Source organism: Falco naumanni, chromosome 7, assembly GCF_017639655.2.
Source record: "Falco naumanni isolate bFalNau1 chromosome 7, bFalNau1.pat, whole genome shotgun sequence".
Taxonomy (NCBI): Eukaryota; Metazoa; Chordata; class Aves; order Falconiformes; family Falconidae; genus Falco; species Falco naumanni.
In genome coordinates this window covers 28,999,853-29,018,324 of record NC_054060.1, presented here as the reverse complement: position 1 = coordinate 29,018,324, position 18,472 = coordinate 28,999,853, and the positions used below count along the sequence as shown (strand labels likewise).

Below are 18,472 nucleotides of genomic sequence, written 5' to 3'. Positions count from 1 at the left end.
ACTTGGTGCTAGTGGAAGGTGTTCGCTAGTCTGGGCTAATACAAATGCAACTTCAGGTTTAAATGTTTCCATCCTCCTTACTGCGGATCTCTAAAATGAGCTTTATTTTATTGATGAGACTGCATGGGCTGCTACAGCTTACAGACCAGAAATTCTTCTTGCCTTTTCTCCTAGAGCCTCCTGACCACAGCATAAAAAACTTAAGTCTAGAAGTATCTTCTTCACAGAAATTTGGGTTCAGCTGTGAGGTGGTTCCCACTGCGACGTTAGCCCTGGGACTGTGTTCCTGAGCAGGACACGACTGGTGCTGCAGCACAGACCTGCTCTTGGACTGATGGGTCTTGAAGTTTGGCAATAGAAAACGCTGCCTTACGAAGGCACGCTGCGGTTCAGTTGTCTTAAGAACACATTTTTTGAAGGATTGCTTCCAGGTTATGTTGAGACTTTAAAGGTGGTGTAGGGTTTTGTGTATTTTCAGCCATTTCGGCCACAGTGAAAGATCTGAACTGAGAAGTGTGCTGAGCAGTGCCGCTGAGCGCAGTGCTGGTGAGACATGGCTAGCTGGGAGGTGTGGGGACTACCTGGAGTGCTCTGTCTAGCTCAGAATTCTGTACCATGAAGTGAGACTTAAAAAGACTTAACTTTCCAGCTCAAGCAAGAGTAAAATAGGCAAAAGAAAATAACCTGTCCGTTAGTTCCATGAGGAAGATGAGTTTTAATTAGTTGCAAAACCAATTTTGAGCTATTCAAAATCAATGTTAGAAGCGATAAGGTGATGAAGGTGCAGAAGTGCGTTATACAAGTATGTGTCAATTCAGGCAAGCTGGAAGACTTTGGCATTGAAGTACTTGCCCAGCATTCACAGGCGTCTTGCCGTGACTTAAAGAGAGAGAAAAAAAAAAAAGCCATCCATTTTTCCCTAATTAGGACCCATTTATCCCAGCAGAGCACTACGCTAGACTGGCTGTGCTGCAGCATCCGGGATGTGCTGTGGGATGATGGTTCCAGAGGTTCTCAGCAGAAGGAAGGGAGAGCTGCTGCCAGATGTCACTGAAGGGAGCCTGTTGCATCTGCTGGCCGTGTGTGTTTGTTTCTTTTCTTTGAATCTTCCCAAGTGGATCTGGCAAGTGAAACTTGGATCAAACAATTCAAATGCAGCTCATTTTTAGCCGAATTCCCTCTGCCGTCCTAAGTGGAGTAGGAGTACTCTGGGAAGTCATCCCATTTTTTAATGGGAGGATTATTACAACTGATCTTCAGTATTAAAAAGATCAGAGTGCTTTTAAATCAATGACCCTGTGCTTTGAAAAGAGCTTTTTAAGCTTTTACAAGAATATCTTTTTTTGTTTGCTTTTTACTCCACAAGTCTTCTGCACATGTCCAACCAATGGTGGGCTTATGGTACACTTAGAAATCATCCTAAGGTCTGCAGCCCCCCTCCTCCTTTTTTTTACGTATTTAAGGAAATTTACATATTACTTGGATTTCTAAAAATAGCAAATGCTAGCAATGTCCTGTTTCTGAAACAAAACTTCCCAGTACTTTGCCTTCTTACTCTGCTTAATTTTAAGGATTGTTTCTTGACATAAGTTCCCTGAAATTCTACTTACATTATACCTTACAACAGGGTACGCATTGAAATACTTTTGTCTTTCATAATGTAGTTCTGTATTTTTGCAAAGCTGTTTACAGTGTTCCTTCTGCAAAGGAAACAGTTCGGTAATTCCATTACTGAGCTGAACTTCTTAAAACTTTGTTCTATGGGTATATTTTCCCTCTAATCTCAGTGGAAGAAAAAGGCATTTCTGCCTAGCTCTGTTGTCTCAAACTCTTACCTTGCTTTAGTTTTCACCTTTTCATAATCCTGAGCAAATGTCAGAAGTCTGTGGTATTTGCTTTCTGCAAACACAGAGTACAGTAACATGTTTAGTTCATCAAAACTTGCTGTTTCACAGCTGAGAGCTCACAACTAAGATGAGAAATGATGAAATTTGTAGCTTAAAACAGGAAGACACAAAGTTTTATTTCCTCTGTGCACCATTTTCACAGAATGAACACCCCCTGGTGGGTGCCAGCGCGGTGGGAGTGCGGGTGCGTGGGCATGCGTGGCTGGGTGCTGGGGAAGGCGACAACGAGGAAATGACTAAAGGAAATGAACAGCCAGTATTTGTGTAAAACACACTGGAGGGGTTTCCGGCACCCCTCCTTTCTGACGGTGACAACAGAAGGCAAGGCTCCTTCATGCTATGCAATACGCCTGAAAACATTTGACTAAAATTTGGTTTCTCCTGTTAAGAGAAACAGGGTGCAATTTTCTCTGCCGTTCTTCTCTGCATTAAGGGCTGAAGCCTCTGGGGTTTTTTCCGATCTGTACCTTGGACAGGGCTGTAAAACCTGTTACTAAGAGGGAAAGATGATGTAGCCACCCTTCTCTTGGGGTAACGGTGCAAAACATTCTTTGACACATTAATCTGATGTTAGCAAAGGCAAATTTGAAAAGCCAGAAGAAAAGAGGGTCTCTGGGCTCTGGTGCATCAGCTAGTGCTATATGTGCCACAAACTGTGCCCTCAAGCCCCTCTGCAGGGCTGTGCTTGTCTGAAAGCATAAAAATGGGATTTTATTTTTATAATTGATTTCAATAATGTTTATGACCAACTTCAACTATCCATCATATATTGCAAATTTATTATTTTGTCAGCTCATGACTACAACATATTTAATGCATGTTTAAGTGCTCTGAAATACCTACAAGGGAAATTAAAAATTTATTCAAATCCAGTGTTAAGCTTGAGAAAGTCACCCCTGCTTTTACATCGATGTAGAGTTTTGAGTATGGCACTGCAGAACTCCCTGGAGGGCTGGGGAAGCACTTTCCGCACAGCCTGTTACCATTTACAAAGTAACCAACACAGTTCATCCCATGCCGATAGCACTGAGGTATCATAAACATTGCTGTAACAACTCGTAACTTCAGTAATTGTAATTTCACTGCTGAACAGTTTACTAGATTAAGTGTTGGAGTCTGCCAGTGCTTTATAGTATTTTTTATTCTAAGAATAGAAACATCATTAAATTACTAGAACTGACTTAGTTTTGGATATCCAAGTTGTTCCCTGCTTTTAACACATCAAATACCAGTTGCAGTGCTTAGCAGCTCTCTAAAATAAAAAGCCATATAAAATTCTCATATTCAGAATGCCCAAAGCAGTAAATGGATTAGTAACTTGCATAAGTTATTACTAACAAATAAATAAAGCCAGTGCAGTTGGCAAGGAAGCCCCATGGATTATAGGAATGATAGTGAAGTGCATCCTCCTGGCACTCAAGCATGCAGGAAGATGGGCGATGTAGTCGATAGTTACTATAAAATTTTAAAAGGGCAGCAATTTACAGCATTGCACAGTGCAAGTCCTGAGCTACACAGCTGTTCAGCTTTAAGAAGCATGGTTATACATGGTGTAAGTGTTTGGTAGCTGAATGAATCCAAGAAGTCCTGTTAAAATCGGCTTCAGAGAGGTGATTTATTTCAGTTAAAAACCAATGCCCGAACAAAACGTTTCACGGACTCGACCGCTGTCACCACAGCAGGCTTTAACAGACAGAAGTTAAACCGGTTTTGTTTTCCTCAACCCCAGTGAAAGCCACCAGATGTAGAAGGTTTCTCTCATGATATCCAGGAGTGGCAAAGTAAAAGATTTCAGCTAATCCAAACTGGATCAAACAGGAGAGCTGGTGACAAGGCACACTTTACAACACACTCGAGGTGTGTTTAGATTTCAGCAGGGAAACAAGTCTTTCCATCAGAGGTATTAAGGCCTGAAAGGTCAGGAGTTCAGGAGAGTAGTCCAGAGTATCTTTAAAGTGGGACTGCAGCTGGATTTACTGTAAGAGACATGACTGGAGCAAAACTTAGGACAAAATTACACCTTTGACTTCATAACTAAATAGGATAAATATCTTCTAATAACATTGCTTTAGGTACTTCATGTACAGTAGTATCTCACTTTCCTAAAGAACATACATAGTCTATAGTATCAAGCTAGTAACAAAGTGAAGGTAAATTGCATTTGGTTCAAAAAGAAAAAAAAAAAGGTGCATTTGGTTCAAGAAGCATCTTAACTGAAAAATTTCATTTTTAGGTTGTGTGTAGGGAAAATGTGCTTCTTCCTTGGGATTGTTATACATTGCGTGTCTCCATTTGACGATGTTGTTTTCAAAAAGAGGTTACAGGTGAAAAGATTACCATGTCTGGAATCTGGTGATACAGAAAGCTGAGTGAAAAATAAAGCCTAAGTTAATTTTTTCCATCCTACAGTAAGTTAACCACTGTGCACATTTCAATCTAACTTTTACACAGTTTTCATAAAAATAACATAGCATAAGAAAAAAAAAGGACATAACTAAGAAGATAAATGGAAAGCATCCCACTGTATGATTTAACTTACTTAAAATTAGAAATAGCAACATACATTTCCCAATGAGCTTTTCATGGAGACACCAAGATGCCGGGCTCATTCTTTCCCTTCAGAAGCTACTCCAGAAAAATATTGTCTACTTACCTTGATTCTTTTTACTTTCACCCCTTCTTTATCTACCTTCAAACATTTCTCTTTTGCCTAAGCCCTGTCTTTGTATTTTACACATTCCCAAGTATGCATCAGTTCCTGTGATCCCACCCTTGGGTACTCACTAAAGAAAGCAGAACTGAATTATGAAGGAATAAGCTGGACAGTCTTTTTGGTTTTCCTTCTGAATTCTCCAGCCTAACGTCCCTTACGTTCAGGTTCCCAGAACGGTTATCCATCTTCCTTGTCCAATGCAGTAAACCCAACAAAACAGAGCAAAGGAAGTGTGCCTCAAACTGTGCCTCTCCACAGCAACAACAGTTGCTCAAGTTTATTCTCCACTGAGAAAGGGACCTTGGGTTAAGAACATTCTTCCAAAATACTTTCAGAAAAACAGAAAGCAAATGAAACTTTTTTGCAGCAATGGAGAATGATAGAATATTCCTTCCAACTTGGGCTGTTTTAGCAAGAAACTGAGCTTATTAAGGCCTGTTTGACCAAAGAAAAATGCTCTAACAACAAAATATTTCTCTGGTAATTATACCATCAGTTCTGCTCTGCTCCTTAAGTAGCTCCTGTTTTCCCTTCAAGTGGACAAACCAAATCTGAATCATTCTGAATATCTGAAATGCAAGTCTGAATGCAATTTCTTCTCTACCAGATTTACTTCTAATGTCTCCCTTACAATATATTTTAGAAGTGAGTTACAATCGTCGTTCTCAGTGATTGACATGTTGGCCCTTCTACAGACAAGGCTAATCTTCCTTTGTCATCAGACCATCCTGCCTACATTTTACATGTCGCTGCTCTCTCAACCACTAACTAATTTGGCCTAAAGTCCAACTTATGTAATGAATAACCTTATATCTCGGTATCCCCCATAATATGTCACTTTGCATTTGGTACGTTATCTTGTACCTTTTCTAAAGATGTCAGATAGGTTTCAAAGAGCAGAAAACAACTCCACATCCAAAGAGTTACATCAGGACATACGCTAGAACAGCTGGCTACAGCACAGAGGAACATGTAAAATACACCCTGTGGTCCTATGAAGTGCTTGCTTCCAGAGCAATTCTTACCTTGGTCTGGATCAGTGCTTTGCAGTCGTTAATACTGAAGCCATCACATCTGAAGTCCTCATTATCTTTAACATTCGATACCTCAAAAATGTCATCCTGGCTCTCCAAGAAGTCCTAATAAAACATAATTCACATTTTCTTTACGAATTTGTCTGATCTCAAAGCATATAACCTAAAGAGAAGTTTCCCTCAAATAACAATAACCACTAAATTTCACTTTCTGAAGCTGTATTTTGATTTATCATGTGCCCCCCTTGCATCATAACATTTTTATGCCAATACAACTTCTACACACATGAATCTAATTGTTAGTTAAATTAATAAAAAAGCCATTTCCGATTAAAATTAGTCTTAACCTACAACAGAAAATAGCTGAGAAATACATCTTCATCAGTATTGTTAAAAGTAGTGCAATTTTCCAGTAACAGAAAAGAAGTAATGACAGAAGTTTAAGGTGCCTGGGCACTAATTGAATGCCAGTGTGTCCATGGGCAAGAAAAGAACAGAAGGGGAGTTAAGCTGTGTGGAAGAAATGTCTGCCACTCTCTGCCATTCAGTGACAGTTCTATAAAAGTGACTTTCAAGTGTAGAATAGGTCCTATACCTTCAGCACTGTCATTCCATTTGTATATAACTTGCATGAAAGGTTAAAGATGTCTATAAATTCAAAATTGAACCCGATACCCTCGCCCCATGCTTCAGCAATCAAATTATCAATTTTGAAACAGTTATTTCTGAAAAGCACATGAGACTAACTCATTCCAACTAAATAACTAGGTTGAATACTAAACCATCTCTGACACCTTTATCATCTCAAAGCAAGAGGTTAAACAGAGACATTTCTTTTTGAGATCTTTCAATACTGTTGGTTTGGTCTCAGTTCAATTTAAAACATACTCTCCCGCAAGCCTTGCAAAACCAGACTGATCTGAGGAAAAGGGAAGTGGAACACACTTTCAGTTCGTATACAGTAAAAACATCCAGTAGTTACTTTAACAGCCTCTCTGATTCAAATCTGATTTTCACTTAATGGAAATATATTAGAGGCTAACCATTTTCTCATACTCAGAGCAAAAAAGAAAACCATCTTACCGCACACACATCTGAAAGCTCGTTCTGTATCTCTGCTCAAGCTGAACATACCACCTAACAAGCAGGTGCTACATAGTGGAGACTTCCAACGTAAAGATGATCACAATTTGATCCTGCACAATTTGATAGTTACTTACACATAATGGTGAGAAAAGACCAGATTATAATTTTAAAAGGCTCTCTGTAAAAAACCTTAGACTCACTCAGATCTAGTTCCTCACGCATCTGCATGTATGGCTTACAGAAAATCAGATTCATAACCAAGTGTTTATGCTGGCATACAGCAAAGCATTGTTCAATTACCTTTTGATTTGCATCTATTCCAAGAACACTCAAGAGGTTTTCTTGGCAATGAGTTTTACTCCAGGGCTGTCTTAAGCTGGGGGTATTATCAAAGTCTCTAAGTGTTCTCCATATGTTTTCAGAATCAATGCTAGGAGAGAAAACACAATTTGAGGTTACAAGGTGTACAAAGTTTCCAGTGAACATACAGAACTTAGTTATTTTCACTGTATACAGTCATAAACTAACCTACCTTAATCTGAAAAGCAACTTATTTTGAAACTCCTTCTACATTCAAACTATCAATCCAATGTACTAATAAGCCGGCATGGCGGTTAACAGAAACAGTAAGTCAATATAACTGTATGTTTGGACTTCTCTGATAAGAAATGCATTAGAAGCATATTTCAGAGATTGTTATGTGCCAACAACTTGCATTATTCAATTGTTTCTGTGAAATGTGGGTAGAGCTCAGCCATATTAATTCTGCACTTTGCATTTTGTATCTCTCAAACCTTTCTCCTTCCTATGAGTCGTGCTTCTCCACTGCAGCACCCTGCTGCTCAGGGGGGTAGCCTGCATCTGCTCTTGACACTCGTGTACTACCGAACAAGCCCGAGGCACACACTGCTCAAAGAGTGAGAATCAAAGAGTTCCCTCCGCGTAGTAATTTGGGTTCTTACATTGCATTCACCCTATATAAATCTAGTTGCTTTTTCCTAAGTGCAGGATCTTAGTTATTGGTCTTATCATTGGTCTTAGTTATTCACCACAGCGGACCAAGGCTTTTTCATCTGTAGTCGGTACTCTGCTATAATATTGCAGCCCCTTTTACATACATAGCATGTTTCTCTGCAAGTTTGAGGCTGATTAAAATATAATGCATATACAAGGAACTTGCCAAAAGGATGAATACTTTAAATGTTGTAATGACATTTCTTGTGATTCTTACGACATTTCCAAAGTATGGTCTGCCCCAGCTTTCTATATACAAACCTCAGATGAATGCAAAAACCCCTACAGTACTGTTCAGTAACTACAATACTGCTCAGAAGCTGCTGATCTTTCAAAAACATGTAACAAAAGCATTCCAGCTGTCTGAAGAGAAAACTGAGTTAATGATACTAATTGCTATTAACATAACCCCAGGAAAGATGCCAGATGCAGCACAGATTCTGAAGCACATCTGGTTAAACATAAGTTACCACCTGGGAAAACTGGGGTGGGAGGGGGAAGAAAAAAAAAAAAACAAAACACAAAAACAAGGCAAGTGGATTGTCCGTAGAAGCAGCAGCAATGCCTCTGCCTCAGATGATGGAGAAGTAAATCAGATGTGTTGTAAAGAAAGGGCAAGAGAACAGGAAGAACAGGCTGCCTGTTGGGTGTTCTGGCATTCCAGAGGCTTAGTCATAAGAGGGCACACCAACAGCAGGAAAAACCCTAAGCAGGAATTTGTAATTCGGATATATTCCCTTCTTTGTTCTCCAATGGCTAAAACACAATCCATTTCCTTCAACAAGACACTACAAAATTGTTAAGATCTATATGCTGAAGAGCATAGTGATTAAAAAGATTTTTAAGTTCATCTGCACGTACCACTGATTTTTAAATTGTGAAATAAACAGTATAAATGCTGAGGAACTTATTTTTTTAAATAAGTTGGTCTAAACTCATTACCAAAGTTGATTCTTCATAAGTTCAGGAATCCAAACATCTTCATTTTTTGTATCAAGTACTTGATCTAAGCTTCTTACACTCTCTCTGGACTGTGATACAAAGACTTCTGGAAAACTCAACTTAAATATATCCTCCCAGCTGTGGTTTGCCTAGGAAAAACAGAGTTTTATTACATAGGTTATACAGGCCATCCCCACAGTTCACGAAGGACCTAGTCCAAAGACTAAAATGTTTTTAGAGATTGTATTATTGATTGTTTTTAATATTTGTATTAATGGCACAGAGGGACTGAACCCATAGTTCAGTGTTTTGAGTATATACCTAGAATTGGAGGAGGAGAAGTAAAAGCCCAAGAGTCCAGGATGAAGCTTAGTCTCTAGCTTCCTAGCTACTCAGTTATAGACTGGTTTGCACTCAAGACTCCTGCTCAGCTAATTCAGTCCAGGTCAAAAGCTTGTTTTGCTAACTTAGTATTCAAAACACACCTAATTCAGCCAAATGTAACACAACTGCTAAATGCTATAGTTACCAGTAAATATTTCCACTGTGTAAGTTTGCACAAAAGTTGGGGGTGTATTTCTCTATATCCTTACATTTGCACCAAACTTTTTCCAACCTATGTTAAAAATCAGAGCTGGATTTACATACTTGTTCCTCTTCCAGCTCTGGAGGACTAAGCATAGCCACATAAATGATCCAAACAGGCGTAGAGAAAGTAACAGGGTTACCTGAGGACTAAGAAATACATATACAAGAAAAAATATGTGTAATTTACATCCTATCCTAAAGGGACGTTATCATGCCATCTGGTCCAGAAGCTTTGTCCTTTTATTCCTTCAAAGAAGGAATTACTGCAATTTTCTCTATCAAAGCAATTAATTGACTTCAACACCCTGCAGAGGGAATGTAATCCAGGAGCAGCAATGTTGTGTGAAAACCGGAGAATGAAACCAGCCAGTTTGTTTTCTTTGACTAGCAAACAATTTAATCTGAAAAACATAAGTAAGGATAGTCCATATGTTGACAGTTTCATTTAATTGTAATTCAAACAGCTGAAATAAACTGAAAAATTTCCACAGTTTCATTATACTGAACTCAGACAAGTGCACTGCATACTGAGAGAGTACGGATGTAACCTAACAATGAATGGCAAAATCAACAGAGCTGGTAGAATGCTTCTGTACTTCTGAGCATGCTTCTAGAAATAGAATTTGTGCCCCACGCTGCTCCCTCCTGAATTAAAGCCTTGCTAAACTGCCTATCACTCAAAGGGCGACTGCTGGGAATTTGGAGACTCCTGAGTAAAATCCTTAGACTCTTGCCCAAAGTGTCATAATACTTTAAATCAATTTGTAAATTATTTTGGTAGACTTAACTTACGACAGGGATACTATATGGAGGAGACAGATGTCTGAGAAGCAGAATTTGGTGATAGCACGCTTGCTAAAGCATACATGGAGAGTCACAGTCAAGTTTAAAAAAAAACAACTTCCAAATAAGTACCAAAACCTAAATAGGCTGGGAGCTAAGGAACAGTCAGGCAGCTGCTCTTGGCTTTGGGGGGGGGTGGGGGGTGGAAACTACAGCCACAGAAGTGTGAATTGAGGGAAGCACAGGGCTGCCTCGTCTGTGACGTTACTCTGACACACATACAAGTCACTGGCTTACAGTTTATCCAAGCCAGATGAAAAACACAAGGTATTTTAGTTAATACCTTTATTACTGTCTACTTCAGTGGATGTTTCTAAAACAAAACTTGGTTATATTTTCATTTACCTTGTAGCTTTGTACTAATTATAAAAACATGAGAGCACAAATTTCACACCCATGCTTTTTGACTAAATCCTCTCCATCCTATTGCATCAGAATACTTCAGTGCTTAAGCAAGTGCACTAGTCCCTCTCACAAAGGCCAGTATTTAAAGAACACGTGAAAAAATCCTTAATGTTATTCAATTATGTAGGCAAAATATCCAGTTACTGCAAGGAAATTAGTGATTGCTTTCATCTTACAATACACAATTCTGCTCCAGACTGACACAGTTTAATTAACAGAAGCATTAGATATTGAAGGTCAGAACTCTGGTCTCAAGTGATCTCTAGAGGTCCCTTCCAACTTACCTGGACTTTTTTTTTCTACTGACGATACAGAAGATGGAGCCCCAGCCTGAAGAATTTATGATCTCAAAACAAACAATACATAAAGCACAGGGATGAAGGACAAGCTACATGTTTATTCTACACCCAAAGAAATCGCCAACAGCTCTGCAGCTGTTTCTCTACCCTGAGACAAGAAAAGACAACTTGAAACTCTAGGCATAGTTAACTTATTTAGCTCATACTGGACATTCCCTTTTGCCTTTAATAAATGCAAAAATAAAGCAAAGGCTTCGGTAATATTAAAATCCTCTGGCTTTGGAAAGAAACCACAGTCCACTATATTCTGCTTCAGCTCCAGTCATTACATACTCCTCTTGTTCAGTGTAAGACTTCTCGTCCCTAATTGCAAGCATTATGAATGATTTAAGTTCTCTGTTTATGCATACCAGTAACCAGGCATCTTGTGATCTCCGCTCCGTCAGGGCTGGACAGCTTACCCCATGTGCATCTTTGTGCTTCCCCTTTGCGACAGGTGGAGTTCCCAGGCAGGGCAGGAAAGCCTGTCTCCAGAAACCCCTCAGCTCCCTACACATGCTAAAACTCACCTAGCAGGCTACAAGCAGTAAACTGTTACTGCTACCAATTAACCCCGCAAAAGTCTTAAGTCGATTGCTCTCATTTTTCAAATGTTTTAATTTAGGACAAAAGTAGTAGAATGAGGGTGTTTTGTTTTGTACCTGAACATTCTTATTTTCCTTTTGTTACTTTGTTTCGCTTCGGTGATGCGGGTCTGGTAAACATGGAAACGCATTAATTACAACAGGGTATAACCCTTAACCTGAACCTTTTTTTGTGCTGATAAGAACACATATTATTTATTCAGATTATTAGTGTTAACATTGTATGAGAGAATGTACGATCCTATGCTAAAAAATAATTATAATATTTCTATTCATTTTTGTGCGTCATTAACTTCCACCCTCAATCGGTCTAAAATTCCAGAAAGACTGTTGGATTATTGATGCAGTATATTAAATAACACGTTATTATTTTTACCAATTTCTAACTCAATGCTATGTCGGTTTACTTCAGTAAGCTTGCAGGCCACTCACAATTTTTGTCCACCACCTTCCCAGTTCTGTTTCACACACTCATTCCTGTCTAGCTTTTAAACCCGGTGTGCTTCAGGGCAAGGTTCGTTGTTTCTAGGTGCTTACTTATTCCTAGAGTCTAGAAGCAAAGTAGCCATTGCATTCTTAAAAGCTCTCCAGCAGGATAAGTATTTGTCAAACACTGTAAAGAAGTTGCTTTTGTTCCACTTGAGTCAGCTGCGAAGTAGCTTGACAGTTTCTCTCCCTGTACAGCATTATCCTCAGTAGAGGAGACATTCAGATACAAATCTTGAGATGTAGGAAGCAGTAACACAAACATTTCTGGTCTTTGGTTTACTATTAACACATACCTCCTTTCGAGAGCTTGAAGCCTCCTGTATCGCACTGTGTGGAGATGGCTCAGAATGAAAGTGATGGGCCGAAGTGCTACAAGATCCGCTGCTTAAGTCTGTATCAACTCTAGAAGTTTTTATTGATTTCACCAAAACTTCAAGATTGTGACTGGATCTCTTTGTTTTCTCTAAGGACTCCTTGAAGCCTTCAAAATCACCCCAGGAACCGCTGGGTTCTGAGGTACTGTAAGTGCTCACAGAAAACCCCTCACAATCCCCTTTGCTGCTCATTACAGGGAGGCTTTGCTGCGTTACTTCAAGATTAATGATTTCATCGTTACTTGTCCTTTCGTTCAAGTTACAGTCCCTTTCCTCGGGAGACGTACCACCTGCTCCAGCTGCTAGGTCTTTCGGAGACATCTGGTGCGATGTGTCGGTATCAGTAAGATTTTCTACTGGTGCCAGGTTCTGCATCTTTGTCTAAGAAAAATTCATTTGTTGAAACCTGTGCTGCAAAAGAAAAAAAAAAAAAAAAAAAGCTATGGAAGTTCAGCTGCATTAGAAATCTGAATATCTCCAAAATAGAACGAAATCCTTCATGTCACCCCAACTAACAACACCGCTGCTAAATGAGAACAGGATGTCCTTCAGCCTCTCCTCCAGCACCTGCACGTTATTGTTATTGAGTCTTGCTTTCTGCGTAGGGTATTCGCCTGCAAAGAAAGAATGATAAATAAATACCTCTGTGATAAGGGCTGTGTAGGAATAGAGAAGGAGAGCTGATAAGGCCGGAGAAGGAACGCTCAGGTTAAAATAAACACATTCCAGTGTTATACAGCTGAAAAGCGCTGGAGGCAGCGCTACTACAATCCACGCTTTCTGCCCACGGCCGCAAGCCGCTGCACTGCCGAGCACCGTCGGATGTGGACCGAGCACCGACGGAGTACGGGGACAACGGGGATAAGCACAGGCGACATCCAGCACTTACCGGTGCCCGTGTCCCCCGCCCGCGCTCCGGCCGTGCCCGCTGTGCCGGCGCGGGCTGTCCCCGGGGGGCGGGGGGCACCGGCCGCCTCGTCCCGTCACACACAGGCCCCGGCGGCCCGCACGGTCCGCGCCCCCCCGCCCAGCGCCGGGAACGGGGCGGGCTCCCTGCCTGGGCCCGCTGGGCCGCGCACACCGCTCCCGCACGGCCGGGCGAGGGGCTCCCTCAGCCGCTCCGCAACGACGGGCCGCGGCCAGGCGGGGGCTGCGCTCCACGGGCACAGGGGTCCTGGGGGCCCCCGCACGTTCGCCCCGAGCTACGCGGGGCCGCCGGCGCTTCGCCCGCGGGACGAGGCTCCCCCAGCACCGCCACCTGCCGCCGTGGGGAGCCGCGCTCCCGGGGAGGGGGAGGCAGCCGGCGGGGGGTGGCGAAGCCACAGGCCCCACAGCCCCCGGGAAGCACAGGGCCGAGGCCGTGCCCCGGGTGTCCCTGCAGCGGGGGAGCGGCGGCCGCGGGGCCCCGCCAGCCGTGGGGAAAGCGCCTTACCGCCGGTGGGCCGGGCCGCGCCGCAGGTCGCTATGGGCGGGGCCGGGGCGGGCCGGGCCCCACCGAGCGGCGCTGCCGGGGACGCGGCTGAGCCCTCAGCCCGGGCGCTGCCTCCCGGGGCGGGCGGGACAGGCCGCCCCGCGCCCGGGGTGACGGGCGCCCCGCGGGCCTGCCGGGCCTCCGCCCGGGGCGGCAGCGAGGGGCAGGGGGCCCGCAGCCCTTCCCCGGCCTCCCGGCAGCCCAGCCCGGCCCGGACGGAGCGCTCGTTCCCTCCCCTTCCCCGGGTCCCCAGCCCTGCTCCCGGCCCTCGGTCACCGCGGGTGCCAGCCCCTGCGCCTCCCGCCGCCCCCCAGCCAGAGCTCAGCGCCCGCCCGCCGGGCACGGGTGGGTTTTAGAGCCGCGACGGGCCGAGCAGAGCAGCCGCGTTTGCCCAGCTGCGTCCTGCGACCTGGCGGGTTAAGGCAGCACGGTTTGATGGCGGTGGTTCCCGTTTGCTTCGAATTTGAGAACAGCCAAGATCCTCGCATAATTACACAATTTCAGCACTTAAAGTCACCATCTGCCCACACTGTAACATCCCCTCAAGATAAACCAGCAGGAAGCGGCCGGTGTTGGTCTCCCAGGGCCTCCTGCTCCCCCCTTTTGTGCCGGTGTACAGGCAGGTGCTGGGGGTAACCCACTAAAGCCAGCCAACCCCCCCCCCACCCCCCCCCCCGGTAAAACCTTTTATACGCTTTGTTACATGCACTTGTTCACAGTTTGGTTCAGTCACACCTAATGCTCGTTGTTTCTGGCGAGCCTTGCCTCCATTTCAAGGGACAGCATCATTCCCCCCCATGGTCTGTGGGGAGGAGGGTTGGTTAGCAGGGGGCTTTCTTTGCTCCAGGGTGGTTCAAATAATTTTCTGTTTGGTCTCATTAACCATTTGGTTCTCCTTGATCTTATCTTGTTATGCTCCAACGTGACATATTTATGATGCCTGTTCCTTCTCCCAAGGCCCTGTTTTGCTAATGATTTGTAACATCCTCTGTTTTTCAAATAATTTCTTGATTTTCATTACAGATATTTTCATATTTTGTCTAACTTTCAACAGGCTGACCTTCTACTGACCATGGATAGGCACATGTCTGATCTAATACTGAGCCAGTCAACTACAATTTGACCCACTTGTAGCTGGTAAAGCCAGGAGCTGTGGGCACGTCACCCCCAGCCCAAGGTGACCACCTCTTCTCGCCCACCTTCTGAGGGTGGCTGGAGGCACCGTGCCTAGGGCTGGTGCTCCCGTGTCTGAGTGACAGAGGGAACAGTGCGAAGAAAACTCCCTAACCTTCCTGCCCTCGGCTCTGGATTAAACATCTGGGCAGTCCTAAGCAACGGGGAACAGTTGTAAAAGCAAGGAAAGAGGTTTTTCTGGAGCAAGACCCAAAATAAGCAGTTTTTTCTAGGCTTTACAGTACATAAGTTTTCCAGCCCAGGCACAGATATGTGCACTTCCCTCCCACGCATCTGACTCTCATTCCAGGCTGTGCTGCTTTATCTGAGGATGAGAGGCTGCATTTGGGAACGATGCCTAGACACAGAGCCAAAGAAACTTTATTGGCAAGTCTCTGAAAGTTTTTTTAATTTTTTTTTCTTTCTGCTTTGGAGCAGTTCTTACTCTCCGCGGCCACCCCGTGGCAGCTGTGGCTCTGAGGAGACAGTAATATTGTGAGTCAGCCCCAAAGCATCTGACACTTGGGATAGCATTCTCGTCTATGCTGCAGTAAGTTTGTGTCGCAGGGACCTCGGGGGTTCACACTCTCTTTTCAGTTTTGAGGAGAACTCAGCATTTTTTCTGGCTACCGAGATTGTTTGGCACAGCTTTACATTTTCACCTTTGCCTTCTCAAAGGAAGAGGCTACAAACAGGCGACGCAAAGGCTGAGATGCTTCTCTCTATACCACACTTTGCATGTGGAGGGGAAGGGGTGTGTGGGTTTTGCGAACCTGCAGCTGCCCTGCCAAGTTCAAGCTGCCTTTGCAGTAGTGCGAGCAGGGCTGCCACAGACCTTGACACCTCAGGGCAGGAACAGAAGAAAGCGGAGTGCCTTCTTCCCGGAATAACATCAGTAACTTCATTAAGGACTCGCCACGTAACAGTAGCGTGTATTTCTCTGGCCAGTACACCTTATAACCTCCTTCCCCAAAACCTGTTGCTAACCCTGAGTCCCGGCAGTGGAAGCAATCGGCTGCACCATCTGCTGGATGTACCCACTGCTGCCTCCTCTCTCAGGCAAACACAGCTGAAAACTCACAGAATCACAAGAAAAATCTACACTGGTGTAGATACACAGGGCAGGTTCTTACATCAGGAAAAAAGCAGCATGAGATACAGCCTCCCTACAAAGTGGATTTCACCTGCCCTGGTATGAACTCACTTCTCTTGATTCAGACCAGCTGAGTACAAGTGTGACAGCTGCTCCTGAGTTCCCTGATGTGTGTTTTGCATGACACCTTCTCATAGATTGACTAGTTTAAGTTAACAGCATTATCCCAGCTGGATTAACAGTTTTCCCCTCTGAAGTATATTGGGGACAAAATTCATGTTACCTGTTTGGGCAATAAGTCTTAAAATTTTGTCTGACATATACCAGGCCTTGGGATTTACCCTGTAATTACTGCATGAAATCAATAATTTCCTTTTGAACTATCACTTTTCTTAAAAAAAAACCAAAAAAAAAAAACCCCCCACCAAAAAAACAACAACCAACAAAACAAACCCAGTCTTTATTTAAAAGGAAAATACGCCAAAACTTTCAAATATGGACTATAAGCTTATACTTAGGCACTTCAATGCATGCATCTACTAGAGCAGAACCTCGCTACTCAAAAATTCACCAACACAAACAATGGGATTGACTGAACACTCACCTGTAGTTGCGCTTACTGCTCCTGCCACCGTTCCTACTGGAAAATGAGTTTAGTACACATGGTCTAGAATTATTCTTTTTTTTTCATTTTATCCTTTTTTGAAAAATACCAATTTGCAATGAAAAAAATCAACAGAATAACTGAAAAGTATTTACTTTCAGAGTAAATCAGCACCACACTGCTGTAGTATGAAGCTTTATTTGTTTGTGAAAGATCTGGTCCTGAACTGTTGCATTGTGTGGTTCCCTGTAAATGACTAGGGTGATATGGATGGCTTTTTTCTTCATTCATTTTCTCCCTTGGAAAAAAATACAAACAAGCAGTACCTTTGTATGCAGAATTTTCAGTGCTTTTTTTCTTTAATTGAAGCATTAACAAGATTAACTTGCTGTTTAAATGACTGAAATATTTTCTTTAATTCCTATTAAATATTTGAATGTCTTTTCTTGTAAAAAAATAAGTTATATTTAGGTAAACTGGCTTAAAATGTCATTTAGAAAGTAAGAGTAAACATGTTTTCAGAAGTCAATAAATAATTTTGACTCAAAGTGACTTTTCATTGAATTAGGTGTCTTTTCAGTAGATGATTAGTAATTTTTTCTCACCCTAAGTATCCAGATTTTAGAAGTGTAGGACATCAGCAATTCTTTTATTTCCATAGTAATAGAGAGTGCTCAGCTTCTTGAAAAAAGATTGCAGATATCAGGTCTAAACACTGATTTAATTGACTAGCTATGGCTTAAGTTTGAAAATGGGGTTGATTATTCCATTAAACTCCCTCCTGCAGGCACAGTGGTTTTGCCATACCTGCCGGCCTCGCTGTGCTGTTGGTACGGATGCTTCATAAGGTCAATACAATCCATTGTCTTTTCCGAAGTCAGAAATGAGAACAGCAGCACTCCGAGGAAAACTTTACTTCTCCCCAGCACACGACGGGTGCGGATTTCCTGGACCCCTTGCAAAATACTGCTCCGTGTGCTAAACCAGTGTGATGGGAGCCACTGGCCAAAGTCACCTGCAGCAGTTAGCAGTGCCTGAGCTAAGGGATGACTCAGAGACCTTTCCAACAGCAGATGGCAGCTCTTCCATGTCTCTCTTTCGTGCACACAACGATCCTGTTCATTCTCTTGAGCAGAGGAAGTAATTCACCCCCCCGCACACTGCACTGGAAAGGTATTGGGCCACCCGCTTTATCTGCTGCCCACAGAAAAGCCATTTCACAGGATCCCTGCACTGATGGGCGGTCAGTGTAGAGAGATCTACCCTTAAAAAAAGGCAACATACAACTTTTCCCAGGAGACATAAGATAATATTTTATGTCCCTTCCTTCTCCTCTCAGGTGCAGATGATAAGGGAGCTGTAATCCACCTCTCAAGAAACGTAGACATGCAGCAGACATTACGTGCCCTGGGTTCAGTGGCTGCCTTTAGCACTTTTGTCTACCCCAGTGGTGTGGTTTCAAAGCAAAGCTCACATTTGCTTCTGTGGCTAGCCTGATTCTTAGAGTGATTTTAAGAACACAAACCAGGTGTCTTCTCAGGAAAGGCAGAGAAATGCCATTCCACTCTGGTACTTCATGGAAACATCATCTTCCAAATCCGTATGTGGGCTGCACTGCTTTAAGATCCTTCTTACGTAGCACATGTGCCAGAAGAAGATTCTCAAACGATTCAGAGCTTCCACAAGATCCTGGAGTGCTTCTTGTGCTACATGTAAAGGGCCAAGTGCCGTAGGCACCTTCCTATTTGCCAGCATTTGCCAGCCTTCAGCAATTTGCCACCACGCCATCATCC

At 43.1% G+C, this 18,472-nt stretch overlaps 1 protein-coding gene across 7 annotated transcripts; it reads right to left on the bottom strand.

Annotated features, from left to right (window-relative positions):
* Positions 1-3,503: 3,503 nt before the first annotated feature.
* On the bottom strand, positions 3,504-13,795 carry CLBA1 (clathrin binding box of aftiphilin containing 1). 7 transcript variants are annotated; one of them, XM_040602096.1, is made up of 7 exons: positions 13,228-13,792; positions 12,906-12,952; positions 12,258-12,744; positions 8,697-8,845; positions 7,041-7,170; positions 5,646-5,759; positions 3,504-4,272 (listed from the first exon to the last, which is right to left on the bottom strand). In XM_040602096.1, exons 3-7 carry the CDS (start codon positions 12,711-12,713, stop codon positions 4,117-4,119), a joined length of 1,005 nt encoding a protein of 334 aa, XP_040458030.1. In that variant the 5' UTR covers positions 12,714-12,744; positions 12,906-12,952; positions 13,228-13,792; the 3' UTR covers positions 3,504-4,116. The 7 variants fall into 7 exon arrangements, with proteins under 7 accessions (XP_040458030.1, XP_040458028.1, XP_040458026.1 ...); XM_040602094.1 differs by having other exon boundaries at positions 12,258-12,749; positions 13,228-13,791; XM_040602092.1 differs by having other exon boundaries at positions 12,258-12,952; positions 13,228-13,795.
* Positions 13,796-18,472: the final 4,677 nt, after the last annotated feature.

Excerpts from the sequence above, each read along its gene's own strand:
- CLBA1 (XM_040602092.1), bottom strand. The coding sequence starts at position 12,713 with ATGCAGAACCTGGCACCAGTAGAAAATCTTACTGATACCGACACATCG. Across the intron at positions 8,846-12,257 it reads CTTCAAGCTCTCGAAAGGAG|GCAAACCACAGCTGGGAGGA; the intron begins GTATGTGTTAAT and ends TGTTTTTCCTAG. Across the intron at positions 5,760-7,040 it reads GAATAGATGCAAATCAAAAG|GACTTCTTGGAGAGCCAGGA; the intron begins GTAATTGAACAA and ends ATGTTTTATTAG.